This window comes from Haliaeetus albicilla, chromosome 3 (assembly GCF_947461875.1).
Source record: "Haliaeetus albicilla chromosome 3, bHalAlb1.1, whole genome shotgun sequence".
Lineage (NCBI taxonomy): Eukaryota > Metazoa > Chordata > Aves > Accipitriformes > Accipitridae > Haliaeetus > Haliaeetus albicilla.
Genome location: NC_091485.1, coordinates 63,022,506 through 63,045,697, shown reverse-complemented (window position 1 = coordinate 63,045,697; position 23,192 = coordinate 63,022,506). Strand labels below are relative to the sequence as shown.

Genomic DNA, 23,192 nt, shown 5'->3' with positions numbered 1-23,192 from the left:
AAAACTGTGAGGTTAAGCATGTGCAGGTGGAGTGGGAGAATATGTGAATTTAAGTCTTTACTGCAGCAGAAGCCCCTGTATTATGAAAATAAAACCAAAATTGTCTGCAGCAGTGGTTCTTTTGCATTTCAGTGCGTGCAAATCCAGATTTTGTTGTTTTAAAATTAAAACTCTGGATTTAGAACTGAGTGAAGTATACAAATAACCCATTTAAAATTTGAATAGTGATCTTTTTGAGAGATTGAAAAGAAGAAAGTGTTTTCTGAAATCAGGAATAGGACATATTGGCTAGTTTCCCAGCCACGTGAATCCTCAACAGCTACTGTGTTTTCTGGCTGTTGACAGTCACAGGTGCAGCTTGTGTATGTGTATGCATGCCAAGCTGTTACTGAGTTTTGCTTGTCTCCTCATGATAGATTTTTTGATTTAGTTCACTGTCCTTTCAAGTAGTGAAGCAGACCAAGTACCTAGATGCTTTTGTTACATATACCTCTGAAAAGCAAGTTATAGCTAGCAGCAGTCATTTTAGGGCATGATGTTGGTGATGATGTCTTTTTTTTTTTAAGGAAAATTTGGGGTACTGAATTAGGTCTTGGCAGACTTTTTAATTGGCGGCATTACAATTTGGCAACGTGTTCCCCTATACAGAGAAACTAAATTCACATTAGTAGGATCAGATGACACTAGAGAAAAAGGGCACATGTTTAAAAAAGGAAGTTCACTAAAACAAAAGTCTTTTTGTCACTGCTAATTTTATTAGTTTTATTGTATTTATTCTAGAATTGGACACAAATAATTGACAAAATCCTGTTCTAATGCTCTTAAATGTATGTTTCCTGTATGTTATGTATGATGTTAGACACTCTTATGTTTCTACAGCTATTTTGCTACTTCATTATATTACATCTTGTTAATAATAATCATAACATCACTTAAATATAAATTACAACTTGCTGTTTCTTGTAGATTGCAAAGATCCCTTGTATGTAAATTATGTATATGTTCCTGAGTCTGGGAAATGATTTGTAACTAGGGCAGGTATTTTCATAATGATGTCTAGAACATTTCTTTGCAATATATTTTTTGCATTTCTTTATTCTGGTTGTTATGATATGGTTTCCTGCCAAGCAGGATTCATTAGTAATCTCATTTTTCAACTATATTAGAAATAGAATATTGAAAGAAATCATTGGGGAAAAAAGACTTCTTTCAGACACATGAATTAATTTCTGTGCAAAACACGGGTCTCACAGATTCTTCCTGTTTATGTCTGGTGAAACACAAACGCTGATCTCCAGAGCACTTATTTTAAAAGAAAAAAATCCCAGAGCTTGGGAAAATGAAAGAAAGGAAACTGCAGGTTAACTGCTGTATGGATGAAGGCTTCAAAACAAAGCTTCACGTGTTACGTTTTTATTTTGTATTCTCCCCTCTCAGATTTTAGTTCTCTTCAGTCTTTGATTGTGCTGGTACCACCCTGTTGTAAAAATTAAAAACCTCAAGAAATTTATATAGATATATTTCAAATGGAGGAAGCGTATTGACAGGTTTACATTGAATGACTGGAGTGTGTTTGAGAGCATAACCATTACAAATTTCCATGGAAGAGCTAGTTCACTTTTCACTTTGATAAAGGTTCTAGGTCCATATTGCTAATCTTAATTCTCATTTGGTGCCAATTCAATAAAAGTTTTAGAAGTATAATGATTTATAAGAAAAATATAATCAGAACAAATGTATTGATATTGAATGAACTACAGAATGTAACTATCAAATGCAACCTTGTCTCAGTTTTGATTTGCAGTTAAATAATGTAACCAGTACCAAAATCAATCAACACTTAGTAAATTTAAGGCCAAGAATGTGTGTCCTGGCTTGGTTGTAATTTTCAAGAAAAGAATTTTACCAAAGTCAATCAACTGTATAATTTGAAGCTGCATAAACAGTTTTTATACTGAGACCAAATTATTATATAATGTCTGAGCCACAACCTCAGTTTCCTCCTTGCATTTCAATTCTTTCATGGTTGCTAACCCTTCCCTACCTCCAGAATAACAGGACAGTTTTGATAAGGAGAACTTTAGCAATTGCCTATTAACTAGAAACAACAAGTAGTAAACATAAGTACCTTCATATTCATCTACTTATTATACTTAAGAAGGATAATACTTGCTTAAATTTAGAAGTGCTTTTCTTTTTGTATCTTCTTAAGATGTTTAAACAGACATTCATGAGTAAAGTCAAGGGAGTCTCCCAGTAAATAGAAGGATGGAAAAAAATATTAAGGTATTGCAGCTACCTTGGTTCTTGCCACCTCCTGAAATCTTAAGAGCTGCAGATAAGGAGCTAAGTGCTGGTCCTCTGGCATACATCTTTCAACTGCATGGAAAGATTGGTCAAAGTTAAAATGGTTTGTTTAATAGGTCTTTGAAGGTTCTGGAAGACCAGTCTCTTCCTGAGGTAGCTGGCATGAAAGATCAGGCTTATAGCGTTTATCTTTGATCATTACAATTCCTTAATTATTTCATTCTGTCTTGCAGTGTCTTCTTCTAAAGTCTTTGGACAAATCAGGTGTCTTGTCCATCTGGAAATGGTTTAGTTAGGTTATCTATAAGCGAGAATCACAGGGGAAGAATCCAATTTTTAGCCCAGAAATTTTAAGTAGCTGGCTTTTTCTATGTCACAATGGCCAGTTTGTGATTTTTCCACCAACCGGTGTAAAATAAGTCTGGATTCCCACTTCTTAAGAAGTTGGCCTGGCATGGTGTGGGTCCAGTTTCTTCAGATGTTTGTTATTCATGGAAAACTCAAATGTCCTGTGAAAAGAACTAAAAGAAAAAACATAGCATAATGAAATACAATTGCCACAGACTTGGTTCATTAGTAGAATAAAGTCAAGACTTCTAATTATCTCCACTTCTCAAATAATTGAAATGGGGCAAAAAAGGTCTTATTCTTCTCAAGAATTACAGTATTACAGCTATTTTGAAATTGGGCTGTAGGTCAGAATGTGTTCTAAAATGTAAAACTTGGTGGAGAAAATTACTTTTAAAATTCATCAAAATTAAGTCTTTTGGTGTTTTATTGCTGTACAGCCACTAAGGCTATCCAGAAATCAGTTCTGTTTTTAAAAGTTTCAGGGTTTCACCATTTGTTTGCCTTCTGATAGGGAATGAACTTAAACTATTTAAAGTATTTTGCTTATAGACATGAAGGGTATGTGTGAAGGAGCACCACAGATAGTTCAAGTTACGTAAACAATGTGGCAGCTGTAATGTGATGCTCTGCCTAGTCTTCTTTGGCATGTCATCTGATTTACATGTCAGTTTGCTGAAGTGCTGAAAGCATAAAGTTGCTAACAAAAACAAAAACCAAGCAATTTCTTTGGCTCATCACATGAAAGTCTGCTGTGAATTTTAAAACGTTATTACTTTCCTTTAGTTGCAACAATTATTTATTTAAATATGAAATATTGACTATGTACAGTCACTTTTAAATGGAAGTGGAGCAAGGGGAATGTCAATTAATGAGTAATTTCCAGACTCAAGTCACAGATTCCTTGCTCTGGTTGCTACTGCTACCACTGTCTTTACAGAAATACATAGCATGTATTCTGTCATTATTCTCTGTACAGTACTTGCTGTATGCCAGGTACACACACCCATGTCACCTTTCTGTACAAGTGTGCGGTCATTTTAAGCATGTCTTAATTTATAACTTTAAAACAGTAGAAGAGATCCTAAATAATTGTTGGTGCAGCTATAATCTTGGTTGCTAAGTTATATTTTAAGTTTCATTCCATAAAATGCAAAATAGATAGCTGAGGTTTTTTTTATTTTTCAGCCCTGCATCACATTTACATTTTTCTATCAAACACCCTCATACACTGTCTTGGGAATATTACACTATGTTCCAGTGTAAAGCACATCTTGTTATGAGACTGATTGAGAACAGGATTAGCATGGAGTTCATGTTACAGGTAGGTATTTAAATGATTATGTGGAATATAGACAACTTTTTGTCTTTAGTTGTATTTCTATTCATTAAATGGAGTTAAGGAAGAACAAAATGGATCATCATAGGATTCCATTTGTATTTTCAGTTTTAGCAGGATAGAACAGACATAAAATGTAGGTCATTTGTGTTAGGATAAGGTTAGCTATTATTCCTATACATAACTTGTAATACTTCTTATATATTGCATATTCTCTTTAATGTTAAGGTATTTCATTGCTTTGGGTTATTGTGATTGGTCATTAACACTGAGGACCTGTTTTACTCACCTTAATTGGTGTTACTGTGAGCTAATCTAATCAAATTATAAATAATCAAAGTAATGAGAATCCAGCTTCTGCTTTCTCCACTGTGTAAAATTTTCAGTGCTAGAGGGAGCATAGCTCTTTATATTAGAAGCAGCAGTTGAATAGAAGACTGTAATTTTAGTCTGAAATGCTAAACTTCTGTAGAGTTGTAGTTTCTCTTCTTTACTAAATATGTTTTGTGACATGCCTTAAAAAAGATAAAGTGCTATAAACAAACACCCAGTTAGAAACTGAGTGATACTTTTTCCTATCAACTTAAGGTTTTGGGGTTTTGTTTGTTTGGTCGGTTTGTTTTTTTTAAGGAAAACATATGTGCTTGGGCTAGAGCTATTATAAGCAGTTGTCAGGTTGGAAAGACAGCAGATACACCTTTTTTACAGCTTTCCTTACATAAATTTTAATTCTTGTTTTCAATTTTTAAAAAAGAATAGCAAAGCAGAAAACCTGATGACTGTTTTATTTCTAAAAGCAGATATAGTCAGTGATCTCTTTTACTGCAGATAATTTTTGAAAGCTGATGGTCTTTTAATGGATTTTGTGTATGTATATGTAACTCTGAGGAAGTTGGTTCCTTGAAAAAGCTCAGGTATAAAGAATTAATTAAAAACGCACCCCTTACACTCTGCATTATAATTTGGTCAATGAAGGCCACACCTGCTTGCAGTGACTAACCTCACAAATACATGGTCTTGAAGTACAGAGGTGCTTAGAAATAGAAAATGGATGCCAAAATGTGTGTCTGTATTCCATTTTGAATTCAAGTCTGTTTGTTAAAAGGCTGCATGATAAGTTGTACCTGTAGCAGTGATAAGTGAAGAAGACATTTTTAGTTTGTTACTGTTAAACACTTCTCATGTTAAGAAGCTGGAGTTTCAGAGCTTTCTTAGCATGGTGGATGGTTTGCCTTAAGTAAAAATACATTTGTGTCTGCAAATCACTATTTCTATTATGGACAAGCAAATAATTTTCTGAAATGTCTTTATTTTGGAAGACTTTTTTTGAGGCCAGTTATCAGAGAATGATTTTATTGGCCTTTAGTTGCAATTCAGCTGCAACTAAACAGAAAAGCTTATTTTATATATTGAAGTATTTAATGAAAGTAATAACTTTTTATCATTTTAGGTTTTCAACAAGTTGTTGAGTCTGGCCAGCACTGCTTCATCTCAGAAGTTCCAGTCACACATGTGGAGTCAGATGTTGGTTTCCACATCTGGGTTTTTGAAATCTATCTCAAATGTCTCTGGCAAAGACATCCAACCTTTAATAAAGCAGTGGGTGTATCCTTTTTATTCTTGGTCAGGATTGTTAATACGGAGAATGAATTTGTTTTTTAATTGGCACTATTAAAGGAATGTGAAGAAAGGCATGAAGTATCTTTGCTTAGAACAGTTAAGTACATTATTCTTTGAATTAGATATATATGTGAGCCACAGGTTCACACTCCTTTCATAGTCTTTTAGAGTATGCTGGCTTTTTTGCATTTCTGTACTAGAAAGGATTTCATGATTTTAAGTTTTACTTTGAAAGAAGCACAAGAACTCTGCTGGAATTTAAGGCCAAATTACACTAAAGGGATTCCAGAGGACACTGCCCATAGAAATATGCTGAAGTCTGACATGGAAAATGCTATAGTCTGGTGCATTTTAAGATGTGATTTCCAGTAAATCACTGTGAAATAAGTAATGTAAAGCACAGATTGATAGTTTAAAATACACTAACATTTAATAGCTTGGTAGCTTGTGTTAATATTACAATTTCAGGTAATATAAACCTCTGTGTGTTGATTCTTCAAATTTCAGTGATATTCGTCAAGAAATAGGGTTTCCTATTTTGGATTGATACGATGGTAAATTTGAATTTGCTACATTTAACAGGTTTAATTGGTAATTTTATTTAACATGACTGCAGACTAAAATCATTTATGACTGCAGCAAAACCATACCTTACTTTTCTAACAGAAAACAGAAGTAGGTATTTATATTTAGACGTTATTTATTTGAGCTGACTTTAATGTTCGTGCATCTCAATATCTAACTAAAAACCACTGTATAGTTAATATTTATAGAGTAATATGAGAAGTTAGTATTTTATCTGCATCAAAAGTATTCATAAAGTATAAATATACATTGTTCTAATTTCCATATTTAGCTGTGGCAAACACTTGAGGAAAATAAGGGTTCTATGTGTACATATATTCACACTGTAGCTATACCTACATGTCAGCATTACTATCTGAGCTGGGTGAATCTACATCTGTTCTGTAACCAAGAAAGAATTGTAACTCTCAGATTTGGGGATTTTTCAGCTTCTCTGGACTTTGGCCCCAAGGCTGATCCTGTTAAAGTTAACTTGTGTTTAATCCTATGGTTGCAACTTCCCTACATGCTTCAAACACTGTTGCACCTGTGATAGTAAATTTTCCACCTTGTAAGACTGCAGGAGGTCTTTGTATTGTTTGGGAGGATATCTTATTACTATTAACTAGTGCTATCTTACACTATTAACGAGTGCTGTGTTGATGCTGAGTTTAAACCTTGTGCTGAAGAAGCCACTAAAAATGCCTTAAGCTGTACCTGATGACAAAGTCGCAGACCTTTATGAAGTCAGCCACTGTGACCAGAACCAGTCTGAAGTATCTAGCCAAATGACCATATTTGGGGAGAAAAGTTAATTATGCCTGTATGATAAGAAACCTCTCTGAACCTGGAAGCTCCTGTCTTAAATGTCAGGACATGAAAGAACAGGTTTTCCTTCCCTGCTTTTGTCTTACATTGTTAGAGACTTGTTTGGAGCATGCACTAGACTAAAATAATTCATTCTAGTGTTTTAGTTTTACTATAAATAAACTGTAGTAATGGCTCTCCTACAAATAATGAATGATGAAGTTATTCACAGGAACAGTTGAGTTGGAGAAATTGTTGCCTGGGATAAAAATGAAGAGTGAGATCATTACTTTTTATCAGTTATATTGTATGCTTTCGTATATATGTGAACTCACATATATATACACACACACAAACATGCGAATGCTCAGCAATAAAATGATGGAGTTAAATGTAGTGTGGATAGAAAACAGAAGCTAATGTCTACATTTTGCCCTGAGTTTTATTTAACTGAAATATATAGTAAAACAAATCATATTGAAATTACTGAAGTCTTACTCAATTATTTTCTCTGAGAGCATGCTGAGGACATTGGATGTGGTGGGGTCCAATATAGTTTTTCATAATGACTCTTCTTACTAGATAATTTTCATTGTACTTCAGTTTTTCTCCATAAGATACATGATTGTACATTAAAGAACTGTTTAAAGAAAAAAAAATCTTAAAATTTCATGAACAAACGTGTTTTCATTTCCTGATTTTCTTGGGATAGGAAATTCTAGGAATAAAGAAGCATAAAGCGAATGTAAAGAATGAAAACACTGAGAATTATGTTTGTTTGTAACTACTGCATTGTGCACTCAAATTCCTATACTGCTTATTAGGGATCAGAGTGGAGTGGTAAAATTTTATGGTAGCTTTGCATTTAATAGAAAACGTAATGTATTGGAATTGGAAATAAAACAAGACTACACGTCTCCTGGGACTCAGAAATATGTGGTAAGGTCAATTTTCCGTATTCTACTTACACATACAAGTATGATGTATACATTAATAAGCGTAATTTTAATGTTAATAACAAAATCTTGTGAACCTGAAGGGTCCTCTTAAGGTGACAGTGCAAGAACTTGATGGATCATTCAACCATACATTGCAGATTGAAGAAAACAGTCTTAAACATGATATACCTTGCCATTCTAAAAGCAGAAGGTAAGAACTAAAATACAAACTGTAGGTATTTTGAATATGGATATATGAAAACATATAGTGGATTTGATGACAAATATATGCTTTTTTAAATTTTGTGTTTATATTTTCTTAATCTTACTGAATAAGATTTACCTCTCATGTAAGGGGAGAGAATAGAATTTACTATTGTTTATGGACAGAAAGAAACCTTACATTTTATATGCAGTTCTTAATTATAACTAATTTTATTAAAGTTTTATAAAGAGCTTATTTATATAGAATGAGTTGAATGAAGAGTCTAATTAATCAAATTATTCAAAATGCCTTTGAATGGAAAAGGCAAATTAGAAGGAAGACAAATGTAGGCCAGAGGAGTACCTCAAGTGAAGATATATGAATGAAGCACTTCCATAGTTTTCCTTTTCTGTTAAGAGTGCCAGGGCTGTTCACTAAACCTAATGAGCAAGAAAAGTTACATACTTCCTGGATGGATTCTCTCAGTTTCCTAATGCATTTTAATAACTACCTTGACCTCGACTTCTCAAAGTTGTATGCTTATGTGTAATTGTAAAAATGGTGGGAGTCAAGTTTAAACCAATGTAAAGTATTGGTGATTATTTGAACAAAATTGATGCACAGCTCAGTTTTGTCAATATTTTTTGCTGGAGACAGCGTTATTTTTTGGTGTAGTAAAATACACAGAGAGTACTTTTGCAGGCTTAAGCTCCGTTTATAAACATACCTTTGCTATTCTGGTAATTAATACCTGTTTTTTTCCATTTTCTCTTTTTTAATAGAAACAAGAAGAAAAAGATTCCACTGATGAATGGAGAAGAGGTGGACATGGACCTTTCTGCTATGGAGTAAGTTAGCTTGTTGGAGTTTCTAAGTGTGAGAATGAGTCATGTTCCCCTTGTCTAAAGCATGCTATTTTGAAGGATTTGATAGTAATGTACTTCATTATATGACTGGCAAATTTCAAGACTATGCCACATTTTTTTGCCTTTGAGACTTTTCTTCTGTAGCTGGGAAAATGCTGGTGAAGTATAAAATGTACATGTTAACTACTATAATCATTTTTCTTTTTTGAAAAAACACCTTAGGCATGATAAGGTGATACAGTAAACTACTTGATTCTTTCTTACACATTTCTAATGATATCTTTCAGCTGACTTCATAGGTAAAAGGTAGACAAGAATTTGCTTGAAACAAAGTAAGAGCCATTTTTGTTGGACCTCGATGAAGACCATTTAACTGGCACTAAGAGAAGTTCCTGAAATCTGTGGTTCATTACGAAAGAATCCTTTTAGATTGAAAATAAGTGATGAAATGCTTCGTACTGAAATTCATACTGGCGTTAATTTCACTTGGAACTGTTCAGCTCTTTGGAAGCAAATTCTTGCTTAATGTAAATACTCACTTTACCCTCCTTGAGTTGGATCTAGTGGTGCTCTTAGAAATACTGAAGGTGTTGGTACCTTGTTTGGTTGTTGAGGGAAGTAAATAATCTGCTTTTGAAAACTAATGGTGTCTCTTTGAAGAAGGATAGATTGCTTGTCACCTTAAAAGTGTTGGAAATTCTCGTAAATTTAACATCACCTAAAATATCATGAGAAATAATTTTATGAGGGATATTTTCATTGAGCAAGTTATTGTTACTGATTCCATATGATAGCTGACATATGAATAAGTAGTGTTTTAGTTGTATTTAAAAGCAATTAGCATAAATATTTGTGAGTAGTTCTGGTGAGTTATGTTCAGGTAGTTAGCGTGTTACACTGAGCTGAGACCTTAATGATCTTAGAACTAACTTTGAACTGGTGTATGATTTTATGCAAGTCATTTATGCTTTTTTTATCTGCTAAACTTTAATCTGCGATGCTGTCATTCTTTTGTCCAGTTTGGACTCCTCTGCTCCAAGCATATATGATAATCTTCATTCTTTTCTATTCTAAATCCCGTGTATGCACTCTTCTTTTCACTGTCCTTTCTTCTTTAACTACTATCTTGACAGTAATTCTAGATATTCTACAAATGTATACAGAAATATGCATCATATTTATAATGATGCTCTTTTCATCGTTGCAAACTCTCTCCTAATTCCATGTCTTTATTTTCCTGTTATCAATTTTATGTGGAAAACTGAGGGACTTTATTATATAGTTTGTGCTTGTTTCTGCCATAAATTACTTCTGCAGTCATGGTGCTGTGTGAATACTAACATATAAAATGCTTGTTTGGGTGGAATACAACTGAGTAATTTTATCTGTAGGACTAAATTTTAATCCTGTCTGTTGGTACTTTCACTTTTATCATCATTTGGCTTGGCAGTTCTGTGCATTTGCATGGTTACCCTTGTCAGCTTTCAACATCATAGCACGTGTGTGTTTGTAAAGCACTTTCACATCTATTGATAAAAAATAGTATATAAAAAAATGGGTGTTTATGACCAGGTTTTCTTTGGAATTTTTTTTGCAGTCTTAAACTGTAGAAGGTGATACAGTGCTGCTCACTTATGAAAGTTATAGTGTCTGAGGAAATAGAATTAAATATATTGAGATTATACAGTAGTTAACCTACAGATCTGAGTTCATGGTAAAAATACTAAAACACTGTATTCACTTTGACGTTAGAGATTTGGACAGATTGCCCTGGGAGGCTATAGAATTGCCATCCTAGAAGCAGGAGTTTCGACCAGGTGACTTTGAAAAGTCCCCTCTAACTTCGATTCTTTAATGGTTCTTTGAATCTAAAAATAACTCAGAATAAGTTAGAACATCTTTTGAATTTCTATAGTCTTGAAATGTTGTAAGCTATTAATGTTTTTCATGTCTGTCTTAGTGCTGATTCTCCTTTGCTCTGGATAAGAATAGACCCTGATATGTCAGTACTGAGGAAGGTAGAATTTGAACAATCTGATTTCATGTGGCAGTATCAGCTTCGATATGAGAGAGATGTGGTTGCACAAGAAGAAGCCATTCTGGCATTGGAAAAGTTCCCTACTCCAGCATCACGGCTTGCACTGACTGATATACTAGAACAGGAACAATGTTTCTACCGAGTGAGAATGCTGGCCTGCTTCTGCCTTGCAAAGGTGAGGTTGTGTGGATGGGAGTAAAGGAAGAAATCCACTAGGCATTGTAAATGTTGGAAAACAGGTCAACACTCATCAGGTCTTAAACTGGCTTGATATTTAGCCTCTTAAAAGTGTTTGCCAAGTATTTTTAACATGACTGATTTGAAAGGAAAGCTGTATTATTTTAGTCTGTAAATGGAGACTGTAGAAGGCTTTCATAATTGTCAAAATTGAGATGTCAGACATGAAAACCACAAGGGATTTTTCCGGATTTCATTAAGTGGTAAAAATAAAAGACTTTTGTTTAATTTTTTTCAGAGCCAAAGTACATTTTTTTATTTTACTGGGAAGTTCCTTGGCCTGTCTGTTGAGAACTCTGAAGTGCTGAAATTCATCTGTCTGTCTAATGTGAATTCAGATTGCTGCTCTATATTGTTTCAGATTGAATAGGGACACGAAATAAACATCATGTTGGTCTGCAATTAAATATCAAAAAGCCAAATAATTGCCTTGAAAAGGGAAGATCTTTTTTCTTTAGACACAAAATCCCACTAAGAATGAAAATTAGAGAACCCTAAAAACCCAACTGGGTGGAAACAAGAATAAGAATTTCTAAAAAGGCATGTTGTTGACACACTTTTATGGACATAAAGGCATACTTACTGACAATTTGTAGAGTTCAAATTATTGGCTATAGCTTACTTTATGCTGTCTACCTATTGAGAATAAATCAGTACCTGTACAGCAATAAATCCTTTGGCCATATTTCAAAAATCAAAATCCAAGAAATGTTTGTGACAAAGTATTTTAATGTTATGAAACACTAATGTAATACTGCCAGTTTATGTACTAGTACTGGTACTGCTAGTATCTGACTTAAAATTTGCATATTTTTATAATGAACTCACTTGGAATATTTAAAAGTGCATATTCTGCAGGTAAATATTGAAAGAGTAGTTGTTACAGCACTTAAATACAATAGTTTTTTCTGTCATTACTTTGAATTCTCAGGCAACTGGGCTGCAGATGACCATAACCAATTTTGCTCAGTTGTAATTGTATGAAAAATCTTGCTTCTACAGAGAAGGTTGTTGACTTACAGAAAAAAAGATAATAAAGCTAAACGGAAAGTATGGCTGTGACATTAAATCAAGGTGAAGGAGCATGGCAGGACAGAGTTGTAGATATGTTTATGTAAGTTACCAAGGAGGAAACTGTAATGTATTATATTACTAGTTCCAACATCATGGTGTTAGTAACAATCACTTCCTGTTGTCATTAACTCAGTTTAATTTTCTCAGCTTGTAAATATTCAGGATTTGTATTCTTTATTGGAAAAAAGCCAAGTCCTTCATGTTTATTAGGGGGAGGGTTCTTTTTTGTTGATTTGCAACTTCTAGCTGGATTGCGGTTACTATTGTGAAATGTTCTTGGTGTTCTCATGTTGATACAGAGAAATGATAGGTGACAATGCAATTATAAAACTGAATTTACTGCACTTTCTAAATGTACTGTATACTTCATTGTAAAACAGCATTTAAGTCTCTCAGGCATAAAGTATTCATGTAACATACTAAATCCTCATTGATAAGAAGTTAATAGATGCGTGTGTGCACACACGCGCATACTTCGCTGAGTAGTCCTTTTTCTGTAGGGTTATTTGTCATGGAGAGAACAATGTCGCAATTTTAATTCCTTGGAGTATGCAGGTTGATTTTCCAGTTCAAATCCATTGCAGTGTTGGTGATGTGCTATAAGGTTTAAAAAAGCAACACAACCACCACAAACTCCACCACCATCACCACCCCGCCCCCCGCATCAGACATTGGGGAGTTTCATAGCTGTGCATGACAGTTACATCTTAGGCCATGTTTTTTATGCTATGCTGAATTGAAGGATGCAGAAATAGAGTGTATCTGCCATCTTTTTAAGTAGAAGTAATGCAAGACAGGCTACTTGCTTTATGGTGTGGGGAATGTGCAAATATATTTAATTCAGAGTGTATAGCATATCAGTAGAATAAATAGAAAACTTGGATTCTGTCAATATTTAAAGGGAAATTCAGATGAGTCAGCACATTATGAGACCAAAAAATACTGAAAAGATGATGATTTAACTACTATTGATTTAATTTGAAAATACTGTTGTTCATCTATAGATTTTGCAATATTAAATGCTTAAAATAAGCAGAAGTTAAAAAATATTTAAAAAATTACACCCCAATTTTAATGGAATAGCAAATATCTTGTAAATATAGTAAACTTTGATAATATTTTGGAGGTTGGGTTTTATTTTACACAGCTACATAAATTTCACATTTGCAGTTTTAAGTTCATCATCATGGTTTCTAAGCAGTCTTTGGGATTAAGCTTCTTCTGCAGGAAGAGTTGTTATGTACCTTACAGAAGAAGCTATACCTGTATCTTTCGTTTGAAGACTTCAGTTATTGCAAAGGGAACATCTAGTCTGACCACAGTATTTTCTATCTGTGACTTTCCTTTGAAGCCTGACTTGCTGGGAAAATGGTTTTCAGTAATAAAGCACCCATCTTATGTAAGAGCAGTGGTGAAATGGATTACTACCCATCTTCAAATAGCCTCTTACTTTTCATTCTCTGATTGCGTATGCAATACCCCTTAGAAGGAAATCATCAAATTCATTTTCTTCTGTGTGAAAACAGATTTTTTTTTCCTTTGCGGTAGGTCTGTAACAATGGAAATTCCCGCTACTTTGTAGAGTGCATTGGCCCCATTTGTTTGTGTGTGTGTGTGCGCGCGCACAATCCATCATCAGGCTTAATCCGTCATCAGGTGTAGTTGTTCTTGTCTGCAGGCTTTCATGGTTCCATACAGCAAATGTATGAAACCCAGGATGCTGGGAAGGCACAAAATCAGTTTTGTCTTTGTGGAACCTTACCGTCTTACACCAAAATAGACTATAGCAATACATTTGTCTCAGTGCACAGTCTCTGTGAATTATGATTAAATTTAGAGGTAGCTGACTTGCCTTTCACTTTAGGGGTGGTCTTTTAGTCTTAGGGTGGCTGAGGCCTACTTAAAGTCTAGGCTGAGGTTACTTGCAGGGTAAATTTGGGAAGTGGGTATTGCAAAAGCCTCTTCCATCCCTGGCTTCTGTAGAGTCAGAAAAACTTGGCTTAGTAAACACAGAGTTTTCATCTAAAATATGAAAGAGAAAATAATTAAGAACAGAACTTTATCATGGAAAGATAATTAGTTGCAGACATCTTCCAAGTGGAACAATTTCCATAAAATTTACCTCTACTGTAGAGAAGATACATTGGGGATGACAGTGAAAACTTAGCCAATATAAGACAATACATTGATGAAAATAACGTATCTATTTGAAGGACAGTATGTTCTTGGCAATTATCCTTTTTGATTATGGGAAATGTGTATTTTTCTACAGCCAAACTAAACTTGCAGTGGTGATGTTAATACGATTTCCCTTCCCCCCTAATTATACAGATTGCAAATTCCATGGTAAGTACGTGGACAGGACCACCAGCCATGAAGTCACTCTTTACCCGAATGTTTTGTTGTAAGACTTGTCCAAACATTGTGAAGACCAACAACTTCATGAACTTTCAAAGCTACTTTCTGCAAAAGGTAAAATTTATTTTTTTCACTGAATGTTTTAAAAGAAATGTCAAAATACAAAAACATTCCTATGGTTGACAACTACAGGAACATGGATAGCACAGTCCTGCTTTGCCCCTTCATAAAAATCCAAAGTAACTAATTCTTTCTTATATGGCATCTGTTTGTTCCATCTTAGTCAAAAATCAGTTAACAAAATTTTAGCAATTTTGTCTGAGTAGCTGAAGTTAAATTAGTAGTTTCTTCAGAATGATGGAGTAAATATAATGATTATTTGTAAATATTTGTGAGCTCATTCTTAAATAGAATTTATTGCACAGTAACAAAGCTACTCATGTTATCTTTCAGGTAAATTCAGCACCTGTCTTCATTAATGGCAATGATATACGGCAAATAAAATCTTATAAATCTTATCTTAAATTGGTGGGCTTTTTAGTTCAAGGCACTGCATAATCCTTCTTGTCCTCACCTTTATATTAATTGTCAACATCATATATTGCTGCAGCTTATTTTGATGTTGATGTAGGTTTCTTTTACTGAGACCTGTAGTTGTTGGTTGTACAGTGAATAACAAAATTAATTACAATGGTTTTCTCTCAAGATTTACTTTATGGTTATTGGATGATTGAGTTCTTATTTCACAGATTTCGTATTCCTGATTTTGGAGAAAACTAAAATTTTGTTTTCTTACTCTGTCCAAAACTGCTTCATCCTTCTCCCTTCGTCTCTTTCTTGGACCTTCTTTTATATTTTTCTGCTCTTTTTGTCATTGTTCATTCTTTCCCACTAAATCTTACAGTTTTCTCCCTTTTAATCCCATGTCCCAAGTTTCTAGATCTAGAGTAAGACTCCTATATCTATGTGACCGGAGCTAATACCTGTCTGGCTAATAATTCTTCAGGCTTTACTGACTGTATTCGATCTATACCTCTCAATGGTAATGGAAGCTTAGACATCACATTCACATGAAAACACCCAAATTCAGTGCCTGTCTCGGAATTAGTTCCATCATCATTTTCTGTTTCATTATTTTTCATTTGTTACCTTTTTGATAGTGCCTTGACTTGAGAGTCTTTTCTTGGATACACAGTTTTTTCAAATGTCTGCACTATGTCTGATTACTGAGCAATAATTACATAGTTTATTTGATCTGAATATTATATAGCATGTAGTATGACTTTCAAAAAGCATTTAAAAACAACTTTTCAGAGATTTGCTATTGTAAAATTGTTAATTGCTCATTTTCAGGGTGTAGTTCTTTTCAGGGTGTAACTATCATTTCACTAATGTAAGAATGATGTTAGTATTAATTTTATTACACAGACTATGCCTGTTGCCATGGCCCTTCTGAGAGACGTTCACAACCTCTGTCCTAAGGAGGTTTTAATGTTTATTTTGGATTTGATCAAGTATAACGATAACAGGAAAAATAAGGTAAAGAATGTGTTTATTTTAATCTCTCACTTTTTTGTTGAAAAAAGTCTTAGTTAATACACTGGTTAGGAGAGTAAATATCTGGCTAGGAGAGTTGATGAAAAGGTGGTACGCTAAGCTAAACATTAAATGTTACAGAATGTTCTGTAGCTGACATTTCTGTGGCAGCATTTCTTGGATGTTTCAGAGCTCTTTGTGCTTGTTGACTTACTAAGGACCTGCCTGTCTTCATTTGCACGCATACTTTTCTTGCCTTAATCTTTTTCATTCAAAAGATCCATGTGTTTTGAGAAAACGTGCATGAGGCTAACATGTAGTATGCAAAGTCAAGCGCTGGTTTGTTGAGGTTTTTTTCACCTTGAGAACAGTATTTGAAAGAGCAAGGAAAGGAAATAATCTTTTTTTAACAATATACAGGACTCTGGGATTCTGGGTTCTGAATGTCAGCTTTAGCTCACAGACCTGGATTGTCTTCATCTAGTTAAATAACAGCTGAAACCCAGGTTAATATTGTTCCATCACAAAACTGAAGCATGTGAGTTAGAAGTGTTGTCTTCTAAACTTCCTTCCCAGACAGACCACCTCTGAAAGCTGATTAGATGACCTTTAAGATCCTGAGATCTTAAAAGTACAAATACAAAATTCTGTCTCCCTAGCTACAGAGGAAGTCTCCAACTGCTAGGAGCCTAGCATAATCTTCCCAATTAATTGCTCAAAGTTAAGTGGAACAAATCTGAAGCATCTTAAGCCTCACTTTCTTGTGTGTAGAAACACATACTGTGACAACACACTTGTTGCAAGATTACTGAAATAAGAGGGTGATAGAGGGTGAACAGGTAGAGAGACATATGAATGCAAGCACCTGTAGCCACAAAATTTGGTGAGTTGTGCTAACATCTCACCACCACCAAAGGAGAGACCCCACCTCGCTTTTCCACGTGTCCCTTCCATGCATGTATTTGACATCTTCTACTGGATCTGACAGATAGTGGATTTGTTTAGATTAAATTAACTAATGTTCAGATCCAGTACTTTTTTCTGCTTTTTTAATTTTATTTTATACTTTTTGCTGCTTATTAACACGACCAACAAATGCAACAACCAGCGTAATGGAAGGGGTGAAACAGTAAGCCCAGGTAAAAGGAGTGAATGAAGAAGCAAGATTTTCCTCACTAAGCAGCAGCGAACCCATTAGTTCACCTCAGAAGCTTGTGAAGTTGCTAGCTAGATAAACTGTCTGATTTTGTGAGGTGCTAAACACCCATTAACGTTGGTAACCTTGGTACAGAATATAGAAACAGGTAGTTTTAGATGCTCACATTTAGAAATAAATAGTGGCTTTTACTTTCCATATCTGGAAATGTGCCTGGTTTTTTTCCATTTTTATAAAACAAGGTATTACTATTAATATTCTTGTATTACTATTAATATGCTCTTATTACAGAGCAAAGATTAATGATTGATAGTATGTCTGCTTGCTCAATCACTCTCAAATCCATTTTCAGAACAAATTTATTCCTGTTTTGCTTTCTCACGTGGTTTTTGTTTTAAGATCTTGTTCTGTAACAGTGCTTCAATGTTTCTTAGCTTTTAAAGAATATATATTGTTATATTTGCTTGTGTTCAAATGCTGTTTTTATCTAGTTTTCAGACAACTACTATCGTGCTGAGCTGATCGATGCCCTAGCCAACTCTGTAACTCCTGCAGTCAGTGTGAACAATGAAGTTCGAACGTTGGATAATTTAAATCCTGATGTTCGACTTATTCTTGAGGAAATTACCCGTTTCCTAAATATGGAGAAGCTTCTTCCCAGTTACAGGCATACCATTACAGTCAGGTGTGGTTTAATAATTGTACACATGAAGAGAGCAGACACATTAACGCTACTTATTTGTTTTTTATGTGCCCTTCTGTAGTTAGGATTTGAGATTTTAGCTTGTGTGTCTTAATCTTAAATGTCAAATTCTTTCTAATTTCCAGAAACTGGTAGTGCAAGTTTGTCTTGATTGCTTTATTTTTCAACATTAATTTCTATCAATGTAGACTTTCAATAGCAGGTATAAATTGATCATGCTTGTGCCTCTTTCAGAAAAGCATTTATGAAAGTTTTGCAAAAGGTAGCCTTGTAACAATATCTGTAGAGTACACAACATGATCTGAGCTGTGTTTTCTCTGTGAATTAGTACAGTTCTACTGAAACCAAACAATGAATTTGACATGGTGGGGAATTTTGTTTGTGTTTCTGCCTAATTCAGAGTTAATGAGAGCTATGTGTTAATGCTGTGAAAGTAACATGTTAATTTGGATAATAGAATTCTAGAAAAATTGCAGTACTTCCTTTTGAAGAAAGTAGTTTTATTCTTCTCAGCTGGCATTCCATAAACCTAATGTAAATTTCCTCTTTCTACCATATCTAGCTGTTTAAAAGCTATTCGAGTGCTTCAGAAGAATGGTCATGTCCCAAGTGATCCTGCTCTCTTCAAGTCATATGCAGAATATGGGCACTTCATAGATGTCCGAATAGCAGCATTGGAGGCTGTCGTTGATTACACAAAAGGTACTTTTTTCAAGTATTTTGACACTTTGTAACACTTGTGATATAGTAGAAAAAGGTAATACTTACCTCATTAATATTAGGTTGAAATAGCGTCCACCAGAAAAGCTTGTGTGATGACAGATGTATTGATAAGAAGCTGAGATTTCTATTAATGCTTTGTCCTAGAGAATGCAAGTTTTAGGACGATGTGGTGAGCATTGTTTCTCAGTGTCTTGCAAATTGAATCAGATACCTAAGTTTTGAAATGAGTAGACAGCATAATGAGTAGTGCCAAGGGGTTTTGGCAATTTCTTTTTAACACTTCATTTTCAGTGATTTTGATTCGATTGTGTTCAGCCATAATTGCTAGTCAAAGTTCTTGGTCTTGCTTTACCTTCTTGCTAATCTCTTTATTTTGCTTTTTGCATGCATCTTACGGTTATAAATTTTGGAAACTTAGATTATTTTAATGATTACTGTTAATTCTGCTTTGCCATTCCTTATACATAGCTTATGTTTGTGAGATGTTTCCATTCTTTTAATACTGTCTTTATCTTAGTTGACTGTTCCAGGTCCTTGAAAAAAATAAAGGGTAGCTTTCTTAAATGCCATTTGAAGTTGAAATTCATTCCTGACAGATTTTCTAGAGGCAATTAAAATTATAGCTTTAATAATTTGCATTTTATAAAATGAATTTAGTACTACATTGGCCTGTTCATTTATTTGGGTTAGTCTTTCTCTGTTCAGCAGACTTGTGACAGTTCTTTTTTTTGAAGGGTTATCCCTATCAAAGTGGCCAAATACTTCAATTCTTCCTCTGTGAGCAGACTGGTGATTCTAGACTTGTAATTATTCTGCCTTAAATTTCATGTTTTCATTTTCAGAGTAATGGAGAATTTCCTTTGCTTTTTGCATGAATAATTGTTTTCTCTTTTTTATAAGGGCTTTATTACTTTGATCTTACTGCTGTCATTCTGTCCAAAGACTTCTCAAACTAGATAGGCAATGGGAGGTTTTAAGGCAATTGGAGTCTTGAGTGAACGCATCTGGCAGAATTTATACATACACTAACAGACTGAAACCAGACTGTCATACAGAAAAACTAATAACTTCACTCTCAGGCTCAGTCCTCAGTCTTGTAATTCTCCAAGCATTCTGGATCCATAACCCATGGCACATGAACCATTTGGTGGACCCTGTGAGTGATGCCCAGCTAGAATTCAGAACTCTCCTGGTAGTGTGCATCTCTCTCTGTTAGGCTACTTGCTTTGTTCCTCCCTTCACAGAGTGTTAGTGGAAAGATTTGCAGGAGAATGGAAAGCTTACTCATCAGCCTGCTTCCTTTAGAATAATCTCCTCACTAATTCATCCCACCCTTTGGAAAGACAAACTGATAGAAAAAATGTTCTCATTAAATTCTTGACCTTTTATGGATGGTGTTTATAGTTAATAACAGACCTGGATAAGAAAGTGTTTGTACTGCAAAGTAATATAGTACATCTTTAAAACAGCTGATCAAATGGGTTGCTGTATAAGCAAGAGAGAGTAAGTTGCTTGAAATACTCTATAAGAAGGTAAAACTTGAATGGTAAAAGGTAGTAGAAAGATTACTTGAAGAAATCAGCAATTGAGCTGAATGTAATTTTTGACTGAGCTCACTGTGAGATCTGGAAATGACGGATTAGAGTATTACTGCCAACAGCTTTTTCTCTGATGCAGAGGTAGCAGATGCAAATATCTATCTGCTATAAAGTCACTACAATACACAACACAGCCTACTGGTCATCAGTATCATTTCTTAAATACAACCTTCCAGCACTGAACACATTAGCTTCTGCTCCTGCTCTAAGACTGGTAAGTTTTTGGTGGAGGGGTAAATCTGGAAGCTCTATGTGCTGACTTCTTCAGCTACCCATATAGAAGTTAGCAGCACTTGTCTAGCAGAGCCCTAAACCTGGATTTGGAAGGAGAAATGATTGGGCGTCTATTGCCAAGAGGTCTGATTCTCGTTGTTCCCAGTTACCTGGTTTCCAGTTCATACTGGATGTAAACCAGCAGCTATCAAATGCCTGTTGCTTGTGCCAAAGCTGGCTTTTTAACAGTTCTTGTAAAGGAAGCTGATGGATTTTGTAATTTCCATAAAAAGGAAAGTCTGTATTTTCTGGGGCAGTGTGGAACTCCCATGTTTTTCTGTCAACTGTCAGGGCAGGAATAGCACTGCCTTTTTTTAAGCTACTTTAAAAGAAATCATTTCTCCATGGAACTGAATAAGTTGTTTTCTTTGCTGTTAATAGTAGGGCTTTTTTTGAGACACAGTAACTCTGTAAAATGCTTGAGGCGGCATATAAGGACTTGGACAGTTGATCTAAACTGGCTTGAAGTGAACAGGGTTTATTAACTTTTTTAAGTTAGCTTCTGAAAATTATATGACTATTAGTAGTTATAGGTATACAACAAAGCAGTTGCATATTTAGAAGAGGTAACGACAAACCATTCTGAGTATCCACGATTATCTAATCTCATGAATGTTAAAGTTTAGGGTCTCAGACATGCTCTGCTGTAATTGAGAACTGATGCACCATCTCTTGTAATTTGAAAAAATCTCAAGAGGATTTTTACTTCAGAAAGCAATCACTAGTTTTTATGTCTACCAGAAGTGTGAAAACCTACACATCTTTCTTTTCCCACAGCCTTCTAGACAAACTGGCAAGATACAGACAAGATGGGTGGTCGGTGAGATGGGTAGGGAATTGGGTCATCCTCTGCACTCAGAGGATGGCAATCAGTGTTTTTTACTCAGGCTGGCAGCCTGTCACAATTTGGGTCCCGCAGGGAACATCTTCACAAATGATCTGGACCACAGCATTGACAGCTCCCTCACCAAGTTTGCTGATGACACTAAATTGGGTGGTGAGGTAGATGCGTCAGAAAGGAGAGCCGTCTTACAGAGAGACCAGGACAGGCTGGAAGAGCCGGCAAGCAAGAACTGTATGAAGTTTAACAAGGACAAGTGCAAGGTGCTGCACCTCGGCCAACATAACCAAAGAGCCCAGTACAGGCTAGGACCTGTGTGGCTGGGGATCAGCATTGCTGAAAGGGACCTGGGGGTCCTGGTGGACAACAAGGTGACCATGAGTCAGCAGTGCCCCCCTGCAGCAACAAAGGCACATCGGATCCTGGGCTGCATCCGCAGGGGCAGAGATAGAGATGGGATCATCCCACTCTACTCAGCGCTTGTCAAGCTGCACCTGGAGTACCGTGTCCAGTTCTGGCCCCCACAATTCAAGAAGGATGTGGGCAGACTGGAGAGGGTCCAGAGGAGGGCCACAAAGACGATCAGAGGGTTGGAGAACCTGAAGTAGAGAAGAGAAGGCTCGGGGGGACCTCATCACAGTACTCCAGTACTTAAAGAGCAGCTACAAAGAGGACGGAGGCTCTCTCTTCAGAAGGAGCCATGTGGAAAGGACAAGGGGCAATGGGTAATAGTTGCATGGGGAGAGGTTTCATCTCAACATAAAAAAGAAATCTTTACAGTGGGAAAAACCAATCAGTGGAACAACCTCCCCAGGGATGTGGTAGAGTCCCCATTGCTGGAGGTTTTCAAGATGTGATTGGAGAGTGTGCTAGATAATCTCATCTAGGCTCCCTTTCCCATGAAAAGTTGGACCAGCTGATCTTTTGAGGTCCCTTCCAAACTGGGCCGTTGTATGATTTTATGATTCTTCTGGCTAATAAGATTTGTTCTGCCCAAGATCAGATTTAATTTTTCATTGCTCCCCAAAATGTTTTGTAGTTGCTATATAAATTTGAAGAGCAGGTTAAATGCATTAGTAGCAAAGCTTTGGAAGTCTAGCAGGCCTAGTTTACACTATAAGGCAAATAGCAGGGAAGACTTACTTTATTTCAAGCAGAAATAAGTTTAAGAAGCAAAAAAGACTTTTTTTTTTAACCACAAAAGTATGGTGTTTCATGGTTCTGTTATCCAGTACTGTCAGCCGAAAGGATTCATCTCCTAGATTTCTCATTTTCTAATCAAAAACCATTTTTAAATCCCTTTCGTAGCTGTTGAAATAATTGCAGCTTGCTTATGATTGTGACTTAATGTGTTCACCATGTTGTGAGTCTCTGCTGCATGGTTGTACAATACTATTTTTCTTCGATGCAAAACAACTTTTGTATGCAGTGTTCTAGCTGCCTTCTATCCCAAGCAAGGTAGCTGCCAGGAAAAGCAGTTGTGCATGGAGTTGAGCGCAGGCAGTTACTAATCCCTTAAAAGTATATCCTAGGCATAGCTTTTCAAAGATTTCCTCGATTTTTAAGGCAAAATCTGAGATTGCAGTTCTGGTGTGTATGGATACAAATTTGCTCTGGCATCCGTAACTCTGTAGCCGTGGTCTAAATGGTACAGAACATGA

The 23,192-nt window shown here is 35.4% G+C and overlaps 1 protein-coding gene across 1 annotated transcript in view; it reads left to right on the top strand.

Annotated features, from left to right (window-relative positions):
• The window catches only part of TAF2 (TATA-box binding protein associated factor 2), a 64,116-nt gene that overhangs the window by 20,505 nt on the left and 20,419 nt on the right, over positions 1-23,192 (top strand). The window contains exons 10-19 of the mRNA XM_069778631.1: positions 3,821-3,979; positions 5,445-5,599; positions 7,810-7,924; positions 8,025-8,134; positions 8,911-8,976; positions 10,955-11,207; positions 14,675-14,815; positions 16,130-16,240; positions 17,885-18,078; positions 18,659-18,798. Coding sequence (XP_069634732.1) covers positions 3,821-3,979; positions 5,445-5,599; positions 7,810-7,924; positions 8,025-8,134; positions 8,911-8,976; positions 10,955-11,207; positions 14,675-14,815; positions 16,130-16,240; positions 17,885-18,078; positions 18,659-18,798 — 1,444 coding nt within the window. The remainder of the gene's footprint in view (positions 1-3,820; positions 3,980-5,444; positions 5,600-7,809; positions 7,925-8,024; positions 8,135-8,910; positions 8,977-10,954; positions 11,208-14,674; positions 14,816-16,129; positions 16,241-17,884; positions 18,079-18,658; positions 18,799-23,192) is intronic.